This window comes from Leucoraja erinacea, chromosome 7 (assembly GCF_028641065.1).
Source record: "Leucoraja erinacea ecotype New England chromosome 7, Leri_hhj_1, whole genome shotgun sequence".
Taxonomy (NCBI): Eukaryota; Metazoa; Chordata; class Chondrichthyes; order Rajiformes; family Rajidae; genus Leucoraja; species Leucoraja erinaceus.
In genome coordinates, this window is record NC_073383.1 from 70,699,064 (window position 1) to 70,725,126 (window position 26,063).

Sequence of the window (26,063 nt, forward strand, 5' to 3'; positions counted from 1 at the left end):
CATATGGTAAATAAAAATCTGAATTACAAACTTTAATTCATGGCTCATTAAACGGTTTAATGAGCCAGCTGCCTATTTATTTTACACGAGTTAATACTGGTTAATATTGGACAGAGAAATGTAACAAGTCCGCAAGCCGCTCTTTAATGTAATAAATGGATTGCAGATTGCCCACTTGGCAAGACAGATATTTTTCCGTTAAAACGACTGCAAACAGAGGTCTCAGGGCAGAACAGTGGTACAACTGATGGAGCAGCTTCCTCAAACTCCAGTGATCAGAGTTCAAGTCTGGACTCTGGTGTTGTCCGTGCTGAGTTCCAATGTATTCCCTGTTACGGTGCAGGTTTTTCTTCTGGATGCTCTCATCTTTGAAGGGCCTGTTTCCGTGATGCAACTAAACTAAACTGAAGTGTAAAATGATCCCAGGAATGAGTAGGTTAACCTATGATGACCAATTGTGGTCACTGGGCCTGTATTCGGTGGAGTTTAGAAGAATGAGGGGGACAAACTCATTGAAACACACAGAATAGAGAATGGCTTGTGGATAGAGTGGATGTGGAGAGGATGTTTCCACTAGTGGGAGAGTCTAGGTCTAGAGGTCATAGCCTCAGGATTAAAGGACTTTCTTTTAGGAAGGAGATGAGGTGACATTTCTTTAGTCAGAAGGTGGTGAATCTGTGGAATTATTTGCCACAGAAGGCAATGGAAGCCAAATCAGTAGATATTTTTAGGGCAGAGATAGATAGATTCTTGATTAGTATAGGTGTCAGAGGTTATGGGAAGAAGGCAGGAGAATGGGGTTAGGAGGGAGAGATAGATCAGCCATGATTGAATGGCGGAGTATACTTGGTGGTCCGAATGGCCTAATTCCACTTATTCCTTATGACCATGTGACTCCAGGCATGGATATCACAGTGGCACAGCGAGTAGAGCTGCTGCCTCACAGCACCAGAGTCCCAGGTTCAATCATGACCTCGGGTGCTGTCTGTGTGAAGTTTGCACGCTCTCCCTGTGACCGCGTGGGTTTCCTCCAGGTGCTCCGGTTTCCTCCCACATCCCAGACTTGCAAATTAATTAGCTTCTATAAATTGCCCCTAGTGCGTAGCGAATGAATGCAAAAATGCGACAACATAGAACTAGCATGAATGGTTGGTGTGGGCTCGATGGGTCTGTTTCCATGCTGCCTCTCTAAACTAAACTTAAAAAACTAAATGTAGTATCATAATAAGAGTTTATTATTCAACTACTGAGCTTTGTTGCATTCATCATGTGCATGCTGTTGTTCTTTGGTCCATATCCCTTTTTAATTGGAACTGTCATAAGATATCACTGCACCACCCTCAAGATCTACCTCAGCTCTGTTCTGTAGCAATTCTATAATTTTAAGAAATAGAATGGTTTCAACTTTCAGAAGTTAGTTTAGGTAATTCCAGTCCTGACATTGTCTAAAAGGGGTGTCATTACCCACAAGGCTTTGTCCTGTCCCTCTTCTCTTCCAGCTTTCTTTCCCACCCCCTGAAGAATGATCCCAACCCAAAATGTCACCTATCCCTGTTCTCCAGAGATGCTCTAGCGCATGGTGTATTTTTTGGACAGAGGGAGTTGCGTGTAGTGTAAAGAGCTCAGCCTACCCGTAGGAACATAGAAAGTGGATGCAGGAGTAGGCCATTCGGCCCTTCGAGCCAACACCTCCATTCAAATATGATCATCGCCGATCATCCAGAATCAGTTCCCTGTTCCTGTTTTTTTTCCCCATTATCCCTTGATTCCATTAGCCCTAAGAGCTATATCTAACTCTTTCTTGATTACATCCAGTGAATTGGCCTCCACTGCCTTTGCGGCAGAGAATTCCACAGATTCACAACTCTCTGGATGAAAACATTTTTTCCTCAACTCAGTCCTAAGTTGCCTGCCCATTATTCTTAAACTGTAACCCCTGGATCTGGACTCCCCCAACATCGGGAACATTTTTTTTTCATCAAGCCTGTCCAATCCCTTAAGGATTTTATATGTTTCTATAAGATCCTCTCTCATCATTCTAAATTCCAGTGAATATAAGCCCTGTCAATCCATGTATAGGTGAATTATACTGGAGAGTCACCAGGTAAACCATAGTGGTGCAGCAGGAATACTGAGCCTGTGCCTCAAGAATTCAATGATAAAAATAGGCAGACTTGAGTCACCAGTGCAAACAAAATAGACAGGTTGAAATGTTTGCCTTCCCCAATTCCTGTGGCAACAGTTTTGTCGATTTGTGGTAATTGGGCGCAGCGTTTTAGGTGCTCAAACCAACCTTGGAACCAATAAAGCTGAATAGCTTCTTTCAAAAAGGGGGAAGGAAAGTAAGAGAATGCTAGGGACTTTAGAAATGCAGCAGAGAAACAGGGCCACCGACACCGCACCGACCAGACATGCCCGCACATAACACACAATACCCACGGGGAGAGAACATACAAACTCAGTACCAGTCTAGAGATTGCAAAGGCAGCAACTCTAAAATGTTTATGAACCTTCAAGCTTGGACATGCTGATCTGGTGAAACTATTGCTTTTACATTGGTGTACATGACCCTGATACTCTTAATCCTGGAGCCCCCTCAGGAACCCTCATCTAAAATCGCTGGTTCTGCAAGGAATAGGGTGTGGGATCATTGAAATTCAGAGCCTTGGACAGACACCATTTGGCCCATGTCCTGGAGCCGTAAAAAAAACTACAGCTGGAGTCCCTGCGTCACTTCATGGTCACAACCTCCCAATCCCAAGGCAACCAATTTTTCTGTTTGTTAACCAATTCTCAATCCATGTCCTGAAAGGGATGGTAGATGCTGGTATATTCCGGAGATAGACACAAATTGCAGGGGTAACTCAGCGGGTCAGGCAGCATCTCTGTGCTTTGTGGCCATTATTAAATTGCCTATGCAGTTGAGATTGATCCTCACCCTAAGGAATGAAGATAAAACAATGGCAACAAAAATCCTCTGTGTGACTGTTGAAAAGAATAGGTACAGTTTGCAAAGGGATCAAACCCAAGTTTGTATCTATCTGGTACCGATTTGTAGAATAAAAACAATTTTAGGTCCTTCAGCATTAACTCTACATTGACTGCGACCAGCACCTTCATAGCATTTGAAACCCTTTCATCTTTCCAGCCCATGTTTGGCTCATAGCATCTAAACCTTTCCTTTCCACAGAAGACTGCAGAAGCCAAGTCAATAGATAGAAATATAGATCAGCCATGATTTAATGGCGGAGTGGACGATGGGCTGAATGGCTCATTTCTGCTCCTACAACTTATGAACTATCCATGTACCTGTCCAAATGTCTTTTAAATATTGTGAAAGTATCTGCCTCATCTATCTCCTCTGGGTGGTCATTCCATATACCCACCACCCTCTGTGTGAAAACGTCACTAACCAGGGCTGTAGATTTCTATGATTCAACACCTATAGCCTTGCAGAATTGGAAACAACATACTACAGATGTGTAGGAAGGAACTGCAGATGCTGCTTTACATTGAAGGTAGACACAAAATTGCTGGAGTATCTCTAGTTTCCCTCCCACCTGACTCTCAGTCCGAAGAAAGGTCTCGACCCGAAACGTCACCCATGCCTGTCCCGCTGAGTTACTCCAGCATTTTATGCCAACTATGGATTAAACGTTGCCGTTATATCTAGAACATGCACTCTTGCTTTTAAAAAGCTTTTGCTTTCCATGAAATGTTACAACACATCTATGCTCTTTCTGCGACTTTCACGCCTTAGATGGAAAAGATAATGGTGTGGCAATTGGTCAAATGTCGAACTTACCATCTAGAATTGCCCATTGGCCGTCGATTTCTGTATGTTTCAAGTAAGAGTCTTCAATTGTTGGGTCATAATCCGGCACAAAAATCTTCTGGAAGAACTGGATGGTGAGCGCGCTTTTCCCAACACCACCGTCCCCGACCACCACAAGTTTGTACGTGGGGAGATTGTCACTTGGTAATGCACTCGCTGCCATCGCACAATTTCACCTGTTGAAAGAAAAGAAGAGACAACACAACATTAAAACCGGTACCAAAATGACACAAAATGCTGAAGTAACTCAGGGGATCAGCCAGCACCTCTGGAGAACATGGATGCGTGAGCTTTTGGGTCGGGACTCTTAATAGAGTCATAGAGTGATACAGTGTGGAAACAGGCCCCTCGGCCCAACTTGCCCACACCAATCAACATGTCCCAGCTACACTAATCCCACCTGCCTGAGTTTGGTCCATATCCCTCCAAACCTTTCTGCACATTCCTTTAGATCTTGACCTTTCCTCAAACTCCCTCACTTTCTCCAGAGATACCGCCTGACCCGCTGAGTTACTCCGGCACTCAATGTCTTTTTTTTGGGTAAACCAACATAATTTTTTTGTAAACCAACAGTAAAACTGTTGTGGTGGCACAGTGGCAACAGTGGTAGAGTTGCTGCATTACAGCACAAGAGACCCGGGTTCGAGCCTGACTTTGGAACAATTTACAATTTTACCGATGCCAGTTAACCTACAAACCTGTACGTCTTTCGAGTGTGGGAGGAAGCCGGAGCAACCCGGGGAAAAGCCATGCAGGTCACAGGGAGAACGTACAAACTTACTTTTAGTTTTTAGTTTAGTTTTAGAGAGACAGTGCGGAAACATGCCCTTCGGCCCACCGGGTCCATGCCGACCAGCACATCCCGCACATTAACACTATCTTACACACACTACACAAGGGACAAGTTTACACACACACCAAGCCAATTAACCTACATACGTATAGACTCTGTACAGACAGCACCTGCGATCAGGATCGATGCCGGGTCTTGGCGCTGTAACGGCAGCAACTCTACTGCTGCTCCATCGTGTCACCGCTGTTTCCAATTCTGTTCATCCCACCCACACTTTCTCCAGAACCACAACTTATTAGCTCCAGTACTTCTACTTTGATGGCATTTCAGCCATTTGTCTGTCCCTCTCCTTTGATGGCACATCTAGCTTATTCTTGAACGTAGAATCCCATCCCAATAAAGAAATCACATCTTACTCCCCTTCCTCCTCCTGAAATTTAGTGCTCATTAAATCTTTGGCTACTCCTTCTCATTGCAGGTGACACATTCCATCGTTACACACCTGGGCCAAACAATTACACAAGCAGATGTAGGGCAGTGCGAGTTAATCCCTTAAAGAGGAAATTACTCGAGACCTTTTGGGAGCGATTAATGTAGGAAAGATTTGAAACTAATCAGCAGAGCCAAATAGTGCTCAATAGCATTATAAAGGATATTAAAATTCAACTTCAGGAGACCAGGTACTGAGAAGGCATTAGTAATCTAGGGGAGCCTTCTGAGAACAGAGGGAGCGCGCGGAAGGTCATCGGAGAGCGCGTAGGGCCATTGGAGAGAGAGGACCACCGAGAACAAAGAGAGGCACCAAGAACTAATGGGGGAGGGAGGGGGGGACAACGAGAACAAAGGAGAACCGGCAATAGACAATAGGTGCAGGAGTTGGTCATTCGGCCCTTCGAGCCAGCGCCGCCATTCAATGTGATCTTGGCTGATCATCCACAATCAGTACCCTGTTCCTGCCTTCTCCCCATATCCCTTTCTTTAAGATCTTTGTCTAGCTCTCTCTTGAAAGCATCCAGAGAGCCAGCCTCCACCGCCCCCTGAGGCAGAGAATTCCACAGGCTCACAACTCTGTGTGAAAAATGTTTTTCCTCATCTCCGTTCTCAATGGCTTACCCCCTTATTCTGAAGAAGGGTTTCAGCCCGAAACGTTGCCTATTTCCTTTGCTCCATCGATGCTGCCTCACCCGCTGAGTTTCTCCAGCATCCACCACTCCCCTCCTCCAGCACTCCTTGGGTCCCTGTGGGTATTTGGGTCTTCTATCCCAGTCACTTAATAGTCAAATGGTCTGACTTTCTCAGTAATGTTCACCCCTTTATCTTCGAATAATGAAATGCTTGCGTCCAAAAGTAGTTACATAGAAGTATCTAGGCTGCAACACTTCTTAGACCACAACTTTCCTGCTAATAATTACTCAGAACTTAATTTGGATCAGTTTAGAGATACAGCACGGACACAGGCCCTTCAGCCCACTGAGTCCACGCTGACACACACTCAATATCCTACCCACTTGGGGAGTTTACAATTGTACCAAGCCGATTGACCTATAAACCTGTATGTCCTTGGGGTGTGGGAGGAAATTGGAGCACCCGGGGAAAACCCATGCAGGTCAAGGGGAGAACATACAAACTACATACAGACAGCACCCATAGTCAGGATCGAACCCGGGTCTCTGTCGCTGTAAGGCATCAAAACCACTGCCGATCCACCGTGCCACACAATCTGTTTTGACTCAATAGACAACAGACATTAGGTGCAGGAGTTGGCCATTCGGCAATTCGAGCCAGAACCGCCATTCAATGTGATCATGGCTGATCATCCCCAATCAGTACCCCATTCCTGCCTTCTCCTCATATCCCCCGACTCCGCTATTTTTAAGAGCCCTATCTAGCTCTCTCTTGAAAGCATCCAGAGAACCCGCCTCCACCACCCTCTGAGGCAGAGAATTCCACAGACTCACCACTGTCTGTGAGAAAAAGTGTTTCCTCGTCTCCGTTCTAAATGGCTTATCACTTATTCTTAAACTGTGGCCCCTGGTTCTGGACTCCCCCAACATCATGAACATGTTTCCTGCCTCTAGCGTGTCCAAACCATTAATAATCTTATATGTCTCAATAAGATTCCCTCTCATCCTTCTAAATTCCAGAATATACAAGCCCAGCCGCTCCATTCTATCAACATATGACCGGAGAGGGAGGGGGGGTTGTTGTCACCTGTGGTGGCAGGCAGTAGATAGGACTAGGGGTCCTCCTCCCCTTTTCCTTCCTTCTCTCCCCCCCCCCCACCCCCCATCAGTCTGAAGAAGGGTTTCGGCCTGAAACGTCGCCTATTTCCTTCGCTCCATAGATGCTGCTGCACCCGCTGAGTTTCTCCAGCAATTTTGCGTACAGTAGATAGGACTGTTCAATTAACTTTTGTAACTTTGTGCGTGCCAAAACGTGGTGGCACCCGTTCTGCCCACTGTATGATTTTTCAGGGTTCTATGCAAAATTGTTATCAAGCAACCAAATCACCTTACCACAACCAGAGAGCATACCATCCTGAACTACCATCTACCTCTTTAGTGACCCTCGGACTATCCTTAATTGGATTTTGCTGGTTTTACCTTGCACTAAACTTTATTCCCTTATCAGATATCTACACACTGTAAATGGATCGATGGTAATCATGTTTATCTTTCGACTGACTAGTTAGCACGCAACAAAAGCTTTTCACTGTACCTCGGTACACTTGACAATACACTAAACTGAACTGAAAAATAAAGCATTTCACTGTGCCGAGTTACAGGTGACAATAATGTATCATTGAATATGTTTTGGAAAAATTACCGAAGATGCTAAAGCATGAAATAATTGATAATGCAGAAAGTATTCAGCAGGTCAGGTGAAACACTTGGACTCTTTCCATATCATGCCAGTGCTCACGATGCTGTCTCTTCTGCACAAATGCAACTTGACTACTTCACAGAATTCCTTTGTTTAGCTTGCAAGAGTTTCCAGCTATCCATAACTTTAAATATCACCAGCCTACCCCAATTTAACCTCCTAAACTAATCAAATAAACTTCAGCGCAATTTTGTGGAACAGCACATCATCTTCTGACAGCAGAGTACAGCTTTCCTGAATTAACATTAAATTCAATTTCAGAGAATCAATCTTTCCCAGTTTGCATTTCACATTTCCATCACACACTTTCTACTGCTCACCTGCCACTTAAGACCATAAGAATTAGTCCATTCGGCCCATCTAGTATGCTCTGACATACGATCTTACCTGATCTATTTTTCCCTCTCAACCCCATTCTCCTGCCTTCTAACAGTAACCTTTGACACCCTTATTAATCTCTGGATTGCTTCCAGTACCTCATGCTAGTGAGGACAGGAACAGGGAGATAGGGGATTGACAAATTGGAACTATAAAGATGGAGTTGAAGGGGAAGCAAGTACAGGAAACATTACAAAAGATTCTCAAATTAATGGGAAGGAAAGTTCGAGAAGGGATAAAAGAGTAAGGTCAGGACAAATTGTGAGCGGTGCGAGGGGGGGACGTGAATACGGAGGTCAAAGTGTTGTATATGAATGCGCGAAGTATAAGAAATAAAGTGGACGAGCTTGAGGCTCAGTTAGAAACTGGCAAGTATGATGTTGTGGGAAGTACAGAGACATGGCTGCAAGAGGGCCAGGGCTGGCAACTGAATATTCAAGGGTATACCTCCTATCGAAAAGACAGACAGGTGGGCAAAGGGGGTGGGGTAGCTCTGTTGGTGAGGAAGGAAATTCAGTCCCTTGCAAGGGGCAACATTGAAACAGGAGATGTGGAGTCAGTATGGACAGAACTAAGGAACTATAAGGGTAAAAAGTCCCTAGTGGGACTGATCTCCAGGCCCCCCAAACAGTAGCCTGGACATAGGGTGCAAGTTGAATCAGGAGTTAAAATTGGCATGTAGCAAAGGTAATGCTGTGGTTGTTATGGGAGATTTCAACATGCAGGTAGACTGGGAAAATCAGGTTGGTACTGGATCCCAAGAAAGGGACTTTGTAGAGTGCCTTTGTGATGGATTCTTAGAGCAGCTTGTATTGGAGCCTACCAGGGAGAAGGCAATTCGGGATTTAGTGTTACGTAATGAACCGGATTTGATAAAGGAACTTGAGGTTAATGAGCAATTAGGAGGCAGTGACCATAACATGGTCAGGTTTAATCTACAATTGGAGAGGGAGAAGGGTAGATCGGAGGTGTCAGTGTTGCAAATGAATAAAGGGGAATATGGGGCCATGAGGGAGGAGCTGCCCAAAGTTGACTGGAAAGATACCCTAGCAGGGATGACAGTGGAACAACAATGGCAGGTATTTCTAGGAATAATACAGAAGGTGCAGGATCAGTTCATTCCTAGGAGGAAGAAAGATTCAAAGGGGAGTAAGGGGCGACCGTGGCTGACAAAGGACGTCAGGGAAAGTAAAAAAAATAAAAAAGAAGTACAACGTAGCAAAGATGAGCAGGAACCAAGAGGATTGGGTAATGTTTAAAGAGCAACAGAAGAACTAAAAAGACAATATGGGGAGAAAAGATGAGGAACGAAGGTAAGCTAGCCAAGAATATAAAGGAGGATAATAAAAGTATGTGAAGAAGAAAAAATGAGTTATGACCAAAGTTGGACCCTTGAAGGCCGAAAAAGGTGAATTTATTATGGGGAACAAGGAAATGGAAGAGGAGTTGAATAGGTTTGATAAGGTACCACATAGGAGATTAGTGGGCAAAATTAGGGCACATGGTATTGGGGTTAGAGTGCTGACATGGGTAGAAAATTGGTTGGCAGACAGGAAACAAAGAGTAGGGATTAACGGGTCCCTTTCAGAATGGCAGGCAGTGACTAGTGGGGTACCGCAAGGCTCGGTGCTGGGTCCACGGCTATTTACAATATATATCAATGATTTGGATGAAGGGATTCAAAGTAACATTAGCAAATTTGCAGATGACACAAAGCTGGGTGGCAGTGTGAACTGTGAGGAGGATGCTATGAGACTTGGACAGGTTGCGAGAGTGGGCAGATGCATGGCAGATGAATTAATGTGGATAAATGTGATGTTATCCACTTTGGTATCAAAAACAGGAAGGCAGATTACTATCTAAATGGCGTCTAGTTGGGAAAAGGGGAAGTACAATGGGATCTGGGGGTCCTTGTTCATCATTCTATGAAAGTAAGCATGCAGGTACAGCAGACAGTGAAGAAAGCGAATGGCATGTTGGCCTTTATAACACGAGGAGTCGAGTATAGGAGCAAAGAGGTCCTTCTGCTTTTGTACAGAGCCCTAGTGAGACCACACCTGAAGTATTGCGTGCAGTTTTGGTCCCCTAATTTGAGGAAGGACATTCTTGCTATTGAGGGAGTGCAGCGTAGTTTACAAGGTTAATTCCCGGGATGGCGGGACTGTCATATGTTGAGAGAATGGAGCGGTGGGCTTGTACACTCTGGAGTTTAGAAGGATGAGAGGGTATCTTATTGAAACATATAAGATTGTTAAGGGTTTGGACAGAGGCAGGAAACATGTTCCTGATGTTAGGGGAGTCCAGAACCAGGGGCCACAGTTCAAGAACAAGGGGTAAGCCATTTAGAACGGAGACGAGGAAACACTTTTTCTCAGAGTGTTGTGAGTCTGTGGAATTCTCTGCCTCAGAGGGCGGTGGAGGCCATTCTCTGGATACTTTCAAGAGAGAGCTAAATGGGACTCTTAAAGATGGCAGAGTAAGGGGATATGGGGAGAAGGCAGGAACGGGGTACTGATTGGGGTTGATCAGCCATGATCACATTGAATGGCGGTGCTGGCTTGAAGGGCCGAATGTCCTACTCCTGCACCTATTGTCTCTCATCAAGGACCTATCAACCTTTGCTTTAAAAGATGTCCAATGACTTGGCCTCCGCAGCTGACTGTGGCAACAAATTCCACAGGTTCACCACCCTCTGGCTAAAGAATTTCATCATCTTCATTCTAAAGGAGAGTAACTTTGAAACTTTGTCAGCATCAAATTATACATTTTTGACTCTTTGCATACGTTATGTATGGTATACAAATCAAAGACAATACAAAGAAAACATGCGATAATAACCTATCTATCTATCTATCTATCTATCGATCTATCTAAAAGTATGTCCTTTTATTCTGAATCTGTCCCCTCTGGTCCTAGACGCTTCATCACTGGAAACATCCTCTGCACATCCACTCTATCCATGCTTTTCATTATTGGGTAGGTTTCAACAAAATCCCCCCCTTATTTTCTTTAACTCTGCTTCTGACGTTTCATGTGGTATTCATCTTTTTATATTTACATAACCTCAAGCCAAATCTCTACGACAATCCTTTAGCCAAAACCACCAAATGCCTCCATTCTGTCACAGTGGTTTATTTTGGTCCTTTGCTTCATTTCCAGCTTTTCACAGATCTGATCAATTCTAGGGCGGCACGGTGGCGTGGCAATAGAGTTGCTGCCTTACAGCGAATGCAGCGCCAGAGACCTGCGTTCAATCCCGACTACGGGCGCTGTATGTACGGAGTTTGTCCATTCTCCCCGTGACCTGCGTGGGTTATCTCTGAGATCTTCGGTTTCCTCCCACACTCCAAAGACGTACAGGTTTGTAGGTTAATTGTCTTGATAAATGTAAAATTTGTCCCTAGTAGGTATAGGATCGTGTTGATGCACGGGGATCGCTGGTCGGCGCGGTCCCCGTGGGCCGAAAGGGCCTGTTTCCACGCTGTATTTCTAAACTAAACTAAACTATACTGATGAAACTTGAGTAGAAGAGCAGGGAGGTTCTACTGCAGTTGTACAGGGTCTTGGTGAGACCACACCTGGAGTATTGCGTACAGTTTTGGTCTCCTAATCTGAGGAAAGACATTCTTGCCATAGAGGGAGTACAGAGAAGGTTCACCAGACTGATTCCTGGGATGGCAGGACTTTCATATGAAGAAAGACTGGATAGACTCAGCTTGTACTCGCTAGAATTTAGAAGATTGGGGGGGGATCTTATAGAAACTTACAAAATTCTTAAGGGGTTGGACAGGCTAGATGCAGGAAGATTATTCCCGATGTTGGGGAAGTCCAGAACTAGGGGTCACAGTTTGCGGATAAGAGGGGAGTCTTGTAGGACCGAGACGAGAAAATCATTTTTTACACAGAGAGTGGTGAATCTGTGGAATTATCTGCCACAGAAGGTAGTTGAGGCCAGTTCATTGGCTATATTTAAGAGGGAGTTAGATGTGGCCCTTGTGGCTAAAGGGATCAGGGGGTATGGAGAGAAGGCAGGGATGGGATACTGAGTTCGATGATCAGCCATGATCATATCGAATGGCGGTGCAGGCTCGAAGGGCTGAATGGCCTACTCCTGCACCTATTTTTCTATGTTTCTATGAAAGGCTATGAACCCAAAATGTTAGACACAGAAAGCTGGAGTATCTCAGCGAATCAGACACCATCTCCCTTTGTTTCTTCTTTGACCACACAACCAGCCAATTTCCCTCTGCTAGCACTCTCATCCGCCTACCTGAGGTGGTCCTCACTATTAACAACTTCTCCATCAATGGCTCTCACATCCTCTAAATCAATGGAGTATCTATGGCAACGCGCTTGGGCCCCATCTACGCCTGCCTCTTTGTAGAAAACTCCCTTTCCCCTGACTCCCAGTCTGAAAAAGGCTCTCGACCTCTCGACCCATTCTTTTTCTCCAGAGATGCTGTCTGACCCGCTGGGTTACTCCAGCTTTTTGTATCTATCGTCGGGTTAAACCAGCATCTGCCGTTCCTTCCTACACAACCCAAATTGTTAACTCGATTTCTCACTCTGTGGACGTTGCCTGGCCTGCTGAGTAGCTCCGTGGGTTCCCATCTTATCTCTATCATTTCTGTGCCCAAGAAAATGTACACGGTGCTAAAATTAGGAGAATATCACTTTTATGAATTCCATAATATTACTTTTTCTATTGTGACCAATGATGCCCATAACCACTTAAATACAAAATGGTGGCTGTTAAAGGTCAGAAACTCATTTACATGAGCACCAAGGGTTGCCAACTGTCCCATATTAGCCGGGACATCCCGTATATTGGGTTTGTCCCATTCGGGACCGACCTTGTCCCATATTTGACTGCTACTACCAGGTGCTCCTCAACTTACGATGGGGTTACGTTCCGATAAACCCATCGTAAATCGAAAATATCGTAAGTCGAAAATACATTTAATACAGCAAAGCTACCATCACCAGAGTATTAACGGTTGGACCGCCAGGCGCCTGTGGATTTGCATTCTCCGGGTAAACGCACTGTGTCCCCTCCCCATATATCATACACCAACACATCTAACCTCGCCCATACTTTGACAGCTAGACACTTGTCAAAGCAAAGCCACTGTTCGGTCTGAATGTCTGTTTTTAGGCCTATTTTAGATATGGTAATTTTAATTTGTATAGCTATATGTACTTTATTCTGTTTTTATTAACTGCACTGAAGGGAACTGATTTAGAAACAATTTTTTGTTTCATCTGTGTATGTAAGTACTCAGTTAAAATGACATTAGAGTAAATACTGAATACTGAAGTTTCTCTCCCCCCCCCCCCCCTCTTTCTCCACTTCAATCCTCTGCCTCTGGGAGTGTTTTTAATTTCCACGTTTTAATCATGAAATCTCTTTGGCGTCTCTCAATCGGCCACCCCCACTCCCACCATCGCCCCTGTTTGGGTCGAAGCGCTCACCAATTCCCTGAGCACCGACGCCCCTTAAATATGGTGCCATCCCCCGCAAGAGCAAACACATGGCGAATTGTCACAACAGGTAGCAGCTCTGAGATTTTATCAACCGGCTCATCAGATCTGTTGCCGTTCGATGTCCTGCAAATTCCTCACAAGTCCCTCTCTTGTCTCTTCCTCCCACGGAAAGGCTAACACGGTTCACTTCACCCTGAGCGAGCCTCATACCCACACTGTGGCGGCACGCCACCTTGTGTCCTTATTTAACAATAGACAATAGGTGCAGGAGTAGGCCATTCAGCCCTTCGAGCCAGCACCGCTATTCAATGTGATCATGGCTGATCATCCCCAATCAGTACCTTGTTCCTGCCTTCTCCCCATTTCCCTTGACTCCGCTATCTTTAAGAGCTCTGTCTAGTTATCTCTTGAAAGTATCCAGAGAACCAGTCTCCATTGCCCTCTGAGGCAGAGAATTCCAGACTCACAACCCTCTGTATGAAAAAGTTTTTCCTAACCTCTGTTCTAAATGGCTTACCCCTTATTCTTAAACTGTGGCCCCTAGTTCTGCACTCGCCCAACATCGGGAACATGTTTCCTGCCTCTCGGTTGTCCAAACCCTTAATAATCTTATACGTTTCAATAAGATCCCCTCTCATTCTTCTAAATTCCAAAGTATACAAGCCCAGCAGCTCCATTCTATCAACATATGACAGTCCCCCGATCCTGGGAATTAACCTGGTGAACCTACACTATACTCCCTCAATACCAAGAATTTTGTCCCTTATTTGGGAGTGAGAGAGTTGGCAACCCTATGAGCACCCAAAGGTCAACATTTATAATTGATATTTATCATGTCAACAGGCACACCGAAAAGTAATTTTGAGGCAGCAAATTCTTGTCAGAATGTGACCAAAGGTTTCGGACTACAGAAAAAAAATGGAATATCTAAAACAACCATCCGCAGCATACAGAAAATCCTAAAAGCAAATCTCTCTTTAAATGCCAAAGTAACTAAATATTTGTCGTGGTAAGCAAACAGCTATCTGTGTATTCTTGGAGCTGCTAGCAAATAATGTTCAGCGTTTGGGGTGTCCGTGTATCTAAAAGTGGATCTGAGCAAACTTCAGAATTCTAAGTACCAAGAACAAGCCACCATTACAAATCTGCAGTTAGCATCGATCCAAAATGAACACATTTATAACAATGTGGATCATTGTACTGACTCAGAAACTACAGTGTTGCATTTATAGGTCGAACAAACAAAAAATTGGCAGTCTAACTTTTTCAAAGAAACGTTTCTACTTTTCGGCCACTGAGCCAAACAAAGATACATACACTGCTGCTAAAGGACATTCAGAAAAATAATACAAATCACACAGAGGACCTGGCACAGAAGTGCACTTGAATACTCACTGTAAGAAAAATGGGACAGGCAACATCAACTTTCTAGAGCAGAAAAAAAGATCAGTCTTCACGTTCATTACTTAAGTAATATAAGCATAATAAGGACAGTATAAAGCGACAGGGAAGTTTTACAAGTTGCCAGGACTAGAGGGTCTGAGCTATAGGGACATAGAAACATAGAAAATAGGTGCAGGAGTAGGCCATTCGGCCCTTCGAGCCAGCACCGCCATTTAATATGATCATGGCTGATCATCCAACTCAGTATCCTGTATCTGCCTTCCCTCCATACCCCCTGATCCCTTTATCCACAAGGGCCACATCTAACTTCCTCTTAAATATACTCTCTGTGTGAAAAATGTTTGTCTCATCTTGGTCCTAAAGGATTTCCCCTTTATCTTTAAACTGTGACCCCTTGTCCTGGACTTCCCCAACATCGGGAACAATCATCCTGCATCTAGCCTGTCTAACCCCTTAAGAATTTTGTAAGATTCTATGATCCCCCCTCAATCTTCTAAATTCTAGCGAGTACAAGCCGAGTCTAGCCAGTCTTTCTTCATATGAAAGTCCTGACATCCCAGGAATCAGTCTGGTGAACCTTCTCTGTACTCCCTCTAAGGCAAGCATGTCTTTCCTCAGATTTGGAGACCAAAACTGTACACAATACTCCAGGTGTGGTCTCACCAATACCCTGTCCAACTGCAGTAGAACCAGGGACAGGTTCAGTAGGCTGGGATTATATTCCTTGGAGGATGAGGAGTGATCTTACAGAGGTGTATAAAATCACGAGAGGAATAGATCAGGTAGATGCACACTCTTGCCCAGTGTAGGTGAATCGAGGACCAGAGGACATAGGTTCAAGGTGAAGGGGAAAAGATTTAATAGGAATCTGATGGGTAACTTTTTCATACAAAAGGTGGTGGGTGTATGGAATGAGCTTTCAGAGGAGGTAGTTGAGGCAGGTCCAATCCCAACATTTAGACAGGTACATGGGTAGGACAGGTTTGGAGGGATATGGACCAAACACAGGCAGGTGGGACTGGTGTAGCTGAGACATGTTGGCCGGTGTGGGCAGGTTGGGCCGAAGGGCCTGTTTCCACACTGTATCGCTCTGTGATTGGACCTGGATTGAATTTAGAAGGAGTCTGAAGAAGGATCCCAACCCGAAACGTCGCCTTTCCATGTTCTCTGCTACTCCGACACTTTTCTGGAATAATCCTGACAGATGATTTCAAAGCATCTGCATTCCACGTTAATGAGAATATCAAGAATACGTGGGTTAGAGAAACACTGTGGGCTCTGGAATCTTTGCCAGAATATTATTTCTTAATTACCGTGGTGATTATTTCATTGCTTCAAGCAGTTTTTGTGGACATATCCTACTGTATATTTTGGCAGAGAATGACTCAGTGCTCAGTCATCAATTTCAACACTGAGAGCTGACAATGGTCAAGAAATAACAACTGGTGTAAAAACAGCTGAGGAGAACTCAGCAGTTTTGAGGTTTTGTTCAAGAGCTGATAATGATTCACATCATCATCATGCTTAGAAAAAAAGAGAACCGTTTTAACAGCTGAGCATTCTTCAATAAAATTAAAACCACATGAAAGGAGCCATGGAGAATAGAGTAAACATTGACCTAAAATGAACTTACAGGGGGGGGGGGGGAAATAAAGCTGCTTTAGTCGATCTTGTGGGCCAAAGTAACACTCCCTCCCTCAACCTCCTTACAACAATTCTCGGAAAAAAGACAGCTTCCTGTTTCTTCCCCCCCCCCCATAAAAACCGAGTGCCAATGATCTCACACTCTGCTTTCCTTGTGCGAAATTAAAAAAAAATTCTTCCCCAATTAAATGCCGAATTGAAACTAGCATCTGAAAGAGATATTCACAAAGCCGACGTGGGTACGAGGAACTGCAGGTGCAGGTTTAAAATAGAAAAACGCAAGGCGCTGGAGTAACTCAGAGGGCCAGGCTGGATCTCTGATATTTTCAGTCGGGACCATGAAGGGTCTCCAGCGAAGTTGCCTGACCCACTGAGTTACTCCACCACTTTGTCTCTCGTTCCCCCTCCCCGCAGTAACCCGTCGGGCCTGTATTTGGAAATCCCAAACCAGGCGTTCAATGTTGACCGGCAATCGTGCCCAGACCCACATAACTCAGAACATGAGAAGAAAATGTTGGACCCCCACATGGAAACCAAACATAACAGCAGATCCTCGGCTGCCCAGTAATGGTGAAGCCAATCCCTTTGCATCCACTTCCACACGCATTCGCTCTCAGGGTGTGGATCTGCGTTCACTCACCCGATGGGGGGTATGACTGGCAGTGGCAGCATTCACTGCCCATCCCTAATGGCCCCCATACTCAGGAGGAAGTTAAGAGCAAAATCTCAATGATAGGCCCATCTAGACAAAGACAACTTCAGGGCTCGGACAGAAACGTCACCCATTCCTTCTATCCAGAGATGCTGCCTGTACCACAGAGTTACTCCAGCATTTTGTGTCTATCTTTGGCCAACTTCCTTCCATGAACTATACCAGATGGGTTTTTACAACAACCTCAGCTATCTTTGCTCATAGAACAGTAAAGCACAGGAACAGGCCCTTCAGCCCACTATGTCCATGCTGAATACGATGCCAGGTCAAACTAATCTCCTCTGTTTAGTTTTTCAATTCAGTGACAGAGCGTGGAAACAGGCCCTTTGGCCCACCGAGTCCACACCGACCAGCGATCCATGCACATTAACACTATCCTACACACACACAAGGAACATTATTTCCCATTTACGCCAAGCCAATTAACCTACAAACCTGCCAGAGGAGATAGATGAGGCTGGGACTATCCCAGTTAGACAGGTACATGGATAGGACAGGTTTGGAGGGATATGGACCAAACACAGGCAGATGGGACTAGTGTAGCTGGGACATGTTAGCCAGTGTGGGCTAGTTGGGCTGAAGGGCCCGTTTCCACACTGTATCACTCTATAACTCCATCTCATCCACTCCCTGCACGTTAGCAGCAATTTATAGAGGGCAATTAACCTACAATGCTGTGCGTCTTTGGGATGAGAACGGTAACCGGAGCGTCAGGAGGAAACCCACCCACATGGTCACAGGGAGAATGGACAAATTCCGGATCGACAGCACCCGAGGTCAGGATCGAACCCGGGTCTCTGTAGCTGTGAGGCAGCAGCTCGACCAGCTTGGCCTCTGTGCTACCCTGAATGTTTCTGAGTCAATGGTCTATAACTCTAACTGCTATTGCAGTAATTTAACTAGCACACCATCATACCCTCAATGCTGTTAGAACAGCCACCTTTTTATTTTAGCCAAGATAAAGACAAAGATGATCAAACTGCACATTGAATTGTTTAAGAAACAGAATGTTTACACACTGATAAATTTTAAACTGATCTAACCATACAATAATAACCATATAACAATTACAGCACGGAAACAGGCCATCTCGAACCTTCTAGTCCGTGCCGAACACATATTCTCCCCTAGTCCCATATACCTGCGCTCAGACCATAACCTTCCATTCCCTTCCATATAACTATCCAATTTATTTTTAAATGATAAAAACGAACCTGCCTCCACCACCTTCACTGGAAGCTCATTCCACACAGCCACCACTCTCTGAGTAAAGAAGTTCCCCCTCATGTTACCCCTAAATTTCAGTCCCTTAATTCTCAAGTCATGTCCCTTTGTTTGAATCTTCCCTACTCTCAGTGGGAAAAGCTTTTCCACGTCAACTCTGTCTATCCCTCTCATCATTTTAAAAACCTCTATCAAGTCCCCCCTTAACCTTCTGCGCTCCAAAGAATAAAGCCCTAACTTGTTCAACCTTTCTCTGTGATCTAGTTAATATTGTCCCAATCAGGGGCAATGTAATGGATTGCAGAGAAAATGATACTTTCACACTGGATCTCTTTGTTCAAAAAGCAACAAATAAAAATAAAATATTTTTAAATATCACCTATTTTTATTTTTAAAATGGATGGTAATGGGTAAAGTGCTGGAGTAACTCAGCGGGTCAGGTAGCATCTGTTAAAAAACATAGAGGGGCGTTTTCCTCTTTCTAAAATAAATATATATAATGTTATAGAGTTACAGTATAACATTGCCTATCCATGTTATGCAGAGATGCTGCCCGTCCCATTTAGATACTCTAGCATTGTGTTCTTATTTGTAAACCGCCTTCTGCAGTTCCTTGTGTCTAGAAAAAGATAACATTTGGTCAAGTTGAGAATAAATTTTTCAGTTGTATGATAGTTGTATTATATGATTTTTCAGTTTAATATGATAGATACACAGAAGGGCAAATCTGTGGAAATTAGGTGTTCATTTATATTGCCAAATGCAAATATTAATCAACTAAAAAAAGCTCCTCAATTGCTCATGGCAATCGTATATATGGCATTATGCAAATTAACTACCACATCACTCAGAACAATTTAATCAAAATCTAACCGATATGGTACTGTTCCACAATCTAATTTTGAGCTGGACTAATTCCATTAGATTGAAGTTAACAAAATTGGTAATTGATCATTTACCCTTGGTTGCCGTGAAGAATAGCAGTCTTGCCTTGATATCTCCATAACTGAGTCACCAAACAGTAATCGAATTGATGGCCTCAGATCACTACACTCAAGTGAAGCCTGAACAGCTCAGGTCTTTTATCCGAACCCCAAGACCATGCCGTTGTCTTATAAATCATTTTTATATTAATCACAACTTTAGTACAAATCAAAGAGTGCTCTTTCGAGATGGGATGGGAATAGGTTTGCAGAAACAAAGAACTGCAGATGCTGGTTTATGCTGTCTACAGACACAGTGCTGGGGTAACTCAGCGGGTCAGGCAGCATCTCTGCAGTACAAGGATGAGTGATACTTAGAGTCTGAAGAAAGGTCCTGAACCAAAACGTCACCTATCCTTTTTCTCTAGAGATACGTCCTGACATATAACGTTGGAGTAACTCAGCGGGACTGGCAGAATCTCTGGAGAGAAGGAATGGGTGACGTTTCGAGTCGAGGCCCTTCTTCAGACCCAAAATGTCACATATTTCTTCTCTCCAGAGCTGTTGTCTGTCCCACTAAGTTACTCCAGCTTTTGTGTCTACCTTCGGTTTAAACCAGCATCTGCAGTTCCTTCTTAAACATACTTCCTGACACGCTGAATTATCCTAGCACTTTGTGCCTATAATGAGAATACCCTGGTCTGAAGAAGGTTCTTGACCCAAAATATCACCCATTCCATCTCTCCCGAGATGCTGCCTGTCCCACTGAGTCACTGCAGCTTTCTGTATCTATCTTTGGTTTAAACCAGCATTTGCAGTTGCTTCCTACACATGAAAATATCATTGATCTATTTGCCTTCCATAGCTCTGTTATTAGAATGAGATACGAGTTATGAGAGTGAAATGATAATAGTGGAATTATCAATTTTATACCCCAGGATTATCAGAAACAGTTTTTTTTAATCTTCCATAGTGAATAACAATGGCAGCTACCACACATACTAAATGTGATTGATTTACTTTAGCGGTAACACCGTTTTAAATGGTAATGTCGAGTTACTTTCCCATGTAACTTTCATTAGATTCTCTCTGGAACGTAGGAGGCTGAGGGATGACCTTATAGAGGTTTACAAAAGTAAGTGGTGTATAGGTAGGATCGATTTTCATGACCCCCCCCCCCAGGGTAACAGAGTCTCAACTAGGAACCCACAGGTTTAAAAAGGAACTGCAGGAGACAGCAAGGGCTAACAAAATTGGGAGAATTCAATGTTCATGCCACCAGGAATGCAGACTCCCCAAGCGGAATATGAGGTGCTGTTCCTCCAATTGTACTCACAGGTTTAAGTTGAGTACAATTGTTGAGTACATCAAGTTGAGTACAATTTAGCCCTTGTGGCTAAGGGGATCAGGGAGTATGGAGAGAAGGCAGGTACGGGATACTGAGTTGGATGATCAGCCATGATCATATTGAATGGCGGTGCAGGCTCGAAGGGCCGAATGGCCTACTCCTGCACCTAATTTCTATGTTTCTATGTTTCTAAGTTGAGAGGGGACGTTTAAATAAGATCTAAAAAAAAGTAAGCTGCTGGATGAATTCAGTAAGTCAAGCAGTATCTGTGGAGGCAATTCAGGTATAGACCTTGCATCAACAAAAAGTATAGAAGTGTGAAAACGCACACCTCCAGATTCAGGGACAGTTTCTTCCCAGCTGTTATCGGGCAACTGAATCATCTCACCAAGACCAGAGAGCAGTGCTGAACTACTATCTACGTCTTTGATGACCCTCGGACTATCCTTGGTCGGACTTTGCTGGCTTAACCTTGCACTAAACGTTATTCCCTTATCATGTATCTGTACACTGTAAATGGGTCGATTGTAATCAAGTGTTGTCTTTCTGCTGACTGGTTAGCACGCAACAAAAAGCTTTTCACTGTACCCCGGTGAAATAACTCACACTGCTGGCTTGGACACGAAAACAGGTAGAATAAACCATTACTGTACTTAAAAATCTTAAAACACCCCCTTCCCTTACTGCCTCCGTAAGGCGAGTGGTATCGTAATAATGCAGGGCATTCCAACTCCAAAATCGCCAAAATGTACCATGAAATAAAGTTTTAAAAGGCTGAAGTGTGATGAATTAGATCTGACCATGTCACAGACAAACGCAATATATGTGTTCATCTTTGGGAACTTGCTTAAAACCGTAGAGCGTCTACCAATTTATGATTAGGATACAATAGTCTATTGCTATTTGGAACAGAATTAAGGGCGTAGAATATTAAGTAACAAGGAAGGTTAAAAACACCCAGAGTTTTTTAAAGTAGTTGTAATCCAACCTGGAGGGTCCAGGCCACAAGTGTTGTCCATCTGTGGCTCTGGCTCCCTCTCTCTCCCCCTCCCTCCGCGTCCCTTCTTCTCCCTCCCTCCCTCTCACCCTCCCTACCTCTTACCCTCACCCTCCGCTCTCCTTCCACACAGCAAAACACACCCCTCCTTCCTCTTTCCCATGCACCGGAAACCTCCTCCTCCGCCGCCGTCAGTCCAGAGAGAACCTGCTCCGACTGAACTCTCTAATCCATGCTTTATATTCCAACAGTTGGTGCTTAAAAATAGCACGCAAACCGACCCAGTGCCTTTCCCTGCCAGCACTCCCCCTCCCCCCCGTTCTCTCTCCTCTCCATCCCCCTTCTCTCCCACCCCTTCTCTCTCCTCCCACCCCCTCTCTCTCTCCCCACCCCCTTCTCTCTCTCCCACCCCTCCTCTCTCCTCTCCCTCTCTCTCTCTCCCACTCCCTCTCTCTCTCCCCCCACCCCCCTCTCTCTTTCTCCCTCTCTCTCTGCTCTCTCCCTCTCTCCTTCTCTCCCTCCATCTCCCTCTCTTCCTCCCTCTCTCTCTCCCTCTCCCTCCCTCTCACTCTCCTCCCCTCGCTCCCCCTCCCTCTCCCTCTCCCTCTCTCCCTCTCTCTCTCTCTCTCTCTCCCCCCCCCTCTCTCTCTCTCCCCTCCTTCTTTCTCCCACCCCCCCGTCCCTCTCTCCCCTCTCGTCTCTATATTTCTCTCCCCCTCTCTCCCCCCTTCCTTCTCTCTCCTCCCCTTCCCCTTCTCCCCCCCTCTCTCCCCTACTCTCCTCTCCTTCTTTCCCTCCCCTTTTCCCCCTCTCCCTCTCTCTCTCCCCCACTCTCTCCCCCCCCTTCTCCTCCTCCCCCCCCCCTCTCCTCTCACCTCTCCCTCCCCTTCTCCCTCTTCCCCCCCCCCTTCTCTCTCTCCTCTCCTCCCCCCCCTCACCCTCTCCTCCCCTTCTCTCCCTCCCCCCCTTCACCCCTCCCTCCCCCTCTCTCCCTCACCCCCCTTCTCTCCTCACCCCCCTCCTTCTATCCCTCCCCTTCTCCCTCCCCCCCTTCACCCTCTCCTCCCCCCCTTCTCCCCCTCTCCCCCCCCCTCTCCCTCTCCCTCCCCTTCTCCCTCTCCCCCCCCTTCTCCCTCTCCTCTCCCTCTCCTCCCCTTCTCCCCTCCCCCCCCTCCCTCCTCCCCTTCTCCCCATCCCCTTCTCCCTCTCCCTCTCCCCCCTTCTCTCCCTCTCCCCCTCTCCCCCTCCTTCCCCTCACCCTCTCCCTCCCCTCTCTCCCTCTCCCCCTCTCCCTCTCCCTCTCTCTCCCCCTCTCTCTCCCCCCCCCCCTGCCCGGCGTTACTGCGGCCAGACAGCGCCGCCTTCTCGCCGCGGCTGGGCTGCTCCAGCCCGGGGTCTGGGTGGTGGAGACACCGTCAGATCTGCGGCTTTGTCTTTCCCGCGGTCATTGGACTCACAAGAGCTGGCGGTGGGCGCTCTGCTCTCACCCTCTCCCTCTCCCTCTGCTCGTCCTCCCTCGGGTTTCAGCCAAGCGGCGGCAGCAGCGGCATCGCCCCGGCTCCCGAAACACAAGAGGCTCCGACACACACACACACACACACGGACGTCAGCCCGCCGCTAGTTCCTGGTTTCACTGTCAGAGCTGCGTGTGGACGGACGCTGCTGTGATCTGATTCACAATGCGCTGCTCTCACCCAAATGTGCACTCACACTCTCTCTCTCTCTCTCTCTTTCTCTCTCTCTCCCTCCCCCTCTCTCTCTACACTCCTCCTTTCTTCTCCCTCCCCCCCTCCCCCTCCCCCTCTCCCATCCCCCTCCCCCTCCATCCTTCTCCCTCCTCCCCACTCCCTCTCTTCCCCCTCCCATCCTCTCCCCTTCCCTCTACTCACCTGTCTATCTCTACTCTCCTCTCCCCCCCCCCTCCCTCTCTCCCTCCCTCTCTCCTTCCCCCTCTCTCCCTCCCTCTCTCCCTCCCTCTCTCTCTCTCCCTCCCTCCTTCTCTCGTCTCCCCTCTCCCCCCCCCTCCCTCGCTCCTCTCCCCTACCCTCTCCCCCCCCTCCCTTCCTCTCCTCCCCCTCCCCCTCCCTCGCTCCTCTCCCTTACTCCTCTCCCCTTCCCTCTCCCCCCCCCTCCCTTCCTCTCCCTCCCCCTCCCTCGCTCCTCTCCCTTACCCCTCTCCCCCTCCCTCCCTTCCTCTCTCTCCCTCGCTCCTCTCCCTTTCCCTCTCCCTTTCCCTCCCTTCCTCTCCCTCCCTCCCTCTCTCCAGCAGGACTTTGGGATGTGGGAGGAAACCAGAGCTCCCTGAGGAAACCCACGTGCTCAAAAGAAGAAATTGCAAACTCCAGACAGACAGCACCCTAGATTAGGATCGAACCGTGGTCTCTGGTGCTGTGAGGTAGCAGATCTATCTACCACTTGTAGATAGCAAAAGCAGTACTACATTATTGATATTATTGAAATGTACATTACTACATTTTTATTCCTGAAAGAAGGATTTGGTAGCAGGAAGAATGATATTCCATAGTTTCGATTGTCTCCCTTTGTGGGCCTCCAAAAAATGCATTGTAGGAACATAACTTTCGCATTAGGTTGTGAAACAACACACTTTATTTTCCACAGCAAGTTAGCTTCACATTTTTGATTCCAAAAATATGCAATTTCTTGAAATTGTTATTAGAAACATAAACATTGAAAAAAAATTGCAGGATTAGGCCATTCGACCCCTGGAACCAGCACCGCCATTTAATATGATCAGGGCTGATTATCTAAAATCAGTACCCAGTTCCTGCTTTCTCCCCGTGTCCCTTGATTCCTTTAGCTCTAAGGGCTAAATCGAACTCTCTTGAAAACATCCAGTGAATTGGCCTCCACTGCCTTCTGTGGCAGAGAATTCCCCAGATTCACAACTCTTTGGGGGAAAAAGTTTTTCCTCATCTCAGTCCCGAATGGCCTTATTCTTAAACTGTGACCCCTATTGCGAGGGTGATGATGAGTGGTGCAGATGATGCGGCAATTTGTGGTGATTTTTAGGTAAAGACATCTCTATTTCTGTCACATTTGCTCACAGCACAATAGGAAGTCATCAAGTGATATCACATGAGTTGGAAAGCTGATTGTAGTGTCCGCAAGAAATGTATGTTATTCCAGAAATTGATTACACACTCTTTCGACAAGGCAAACGCATAATTAAATCATTCTGAATCCAGCTGGAAGATCCTTTTGGTTTGATTCGGTCATGGTGACTGCCTCTATTTGTTTGGTCTATCTTAAAGCTTAATAATACCTTTATTTTATATCTTACTATTTTTTTTTAGTTCAGTTCAGTTTATTGTCACGTGTACTGAGGTACAGTGAAAAGTCTTTGTTGCGTGCTATCCAGTCAGCGGAAAGACAATACAGGATTACAATCGAGCCATTTACAGTGTACAGATGCATGATAAGGGCATAACGTTTATTAGCGCAACCAAACGTGGTGGCTTGAGGCGTACGGCCTCGCGGGGCCGGTCCCACTTCCAACCGCGGAGCCGTCTGGAGTTGTGCGGGGCTGGTCCCGACATCATACTCACCAATCAGCTGGGCAGGAGGCGGGCCGACTGAATTTGGACGTCGCACGGCGTCGGGCGGTTACGTCATCACGCAACGGCACGCCGGGCGGTGAGGTAATCGCGCAATGCCATGCACTAGGCGTACGGCGTCGAGACGGTGTGTACACCGGTCGAGGCGCTGCGTACGGTCTCAAGGCGGTTGCGGGGGGTATGATGTCGGGACCAGCCACGCGGAATTTTTGGACAGTGTCAGTTTTTCGGAGCCCCGCGCGATGTCGGGACCAGCCCCGCACAACTCCGTACGGTTCCGGCGATCGAAGTGGGACCGGCCCCGCGAGGCCGTATGGCTCAGGCGACCACGTTTGGTCGCGCTCGCCGCATACAGTCGCATGCTGGTGGGACAGGCCCTTAAAGCTAGCAAAGTCTGATCAAGGATAGCCTGAGGATCACAAGAAATAACATACATTTCTTGCGGACACTACAATCAGCTTTCCAACTCATGTGATATCACTTGATGACTTACTATTGTGCTGTGGGAAAATGTGACAGAAATGTGACAGATAGTAGTTCAGCACTGCTCTCTAGTTGAGACAGGATGATTCAGTTGCCTGATAACAGCTGGGAAGAAACTGTCCCTGAATCTGGAGGTGTGTGTTTTCACACTTCTATACCTTTTGCCCGATGGGAGAGGGGAGAAGAGGGAGTGGCCAGGATGCGACCCGTCCTTGATTATAATGCTGACCTTACCGAGGCAGCGTGAGGTACAAATTAAGTCAATAGAAGGGAGGTTGGTTTGTGTGATGGTCTGGGCTGCGTCCACAATTTGCTGCAATTTCTTGTGGTCTTGGATGGAGCTGTTCCCAAACCAAGCTGTGATGCATCCTGATAATTGT

General features: G+C 46.1%; 1 protein-coding gene across 3 annotated transcripts in view; it reads right to left on the reverse strand.

Moving 5' to 3' along the window:
• LOC129699105 (ras-related protein M-Ras) overlaps positions 1 to 23,358 on the reverse strand; it is a 55,699-nt gene extending 32,341 nt beyond the window's left edge. The window contains exons 1-2 of one of the 3 annotated variants that reach the window (XM_055638762.1): positions 23,083 to 23,358; positions 3,806 to 4,011 (exon numbers count right to left, since the gene is read on the reverse strand). In XM_055638762.1, the coding sequence (XP_055494737.1) occupies positions 3,806 to 3,998 (193 nt within the window). In that variant the 5' untranslated portion in view covers positions 3,999 to 4,011; positions 23,083 to 23,358. Of the gene's footprint in view, positions 1 to 3,805; positions 4,012 to 21,730; positions 21,893 to 23,082 lie in introns of those variants that run through there. The other 2 variants (XM_055638764.1, XM_055638763.1) reach the window with 2 other exon arrangements.
• Between the last annotated feature and the right edge of the window lie 2,705 nt (positions 23,359 to 26,063).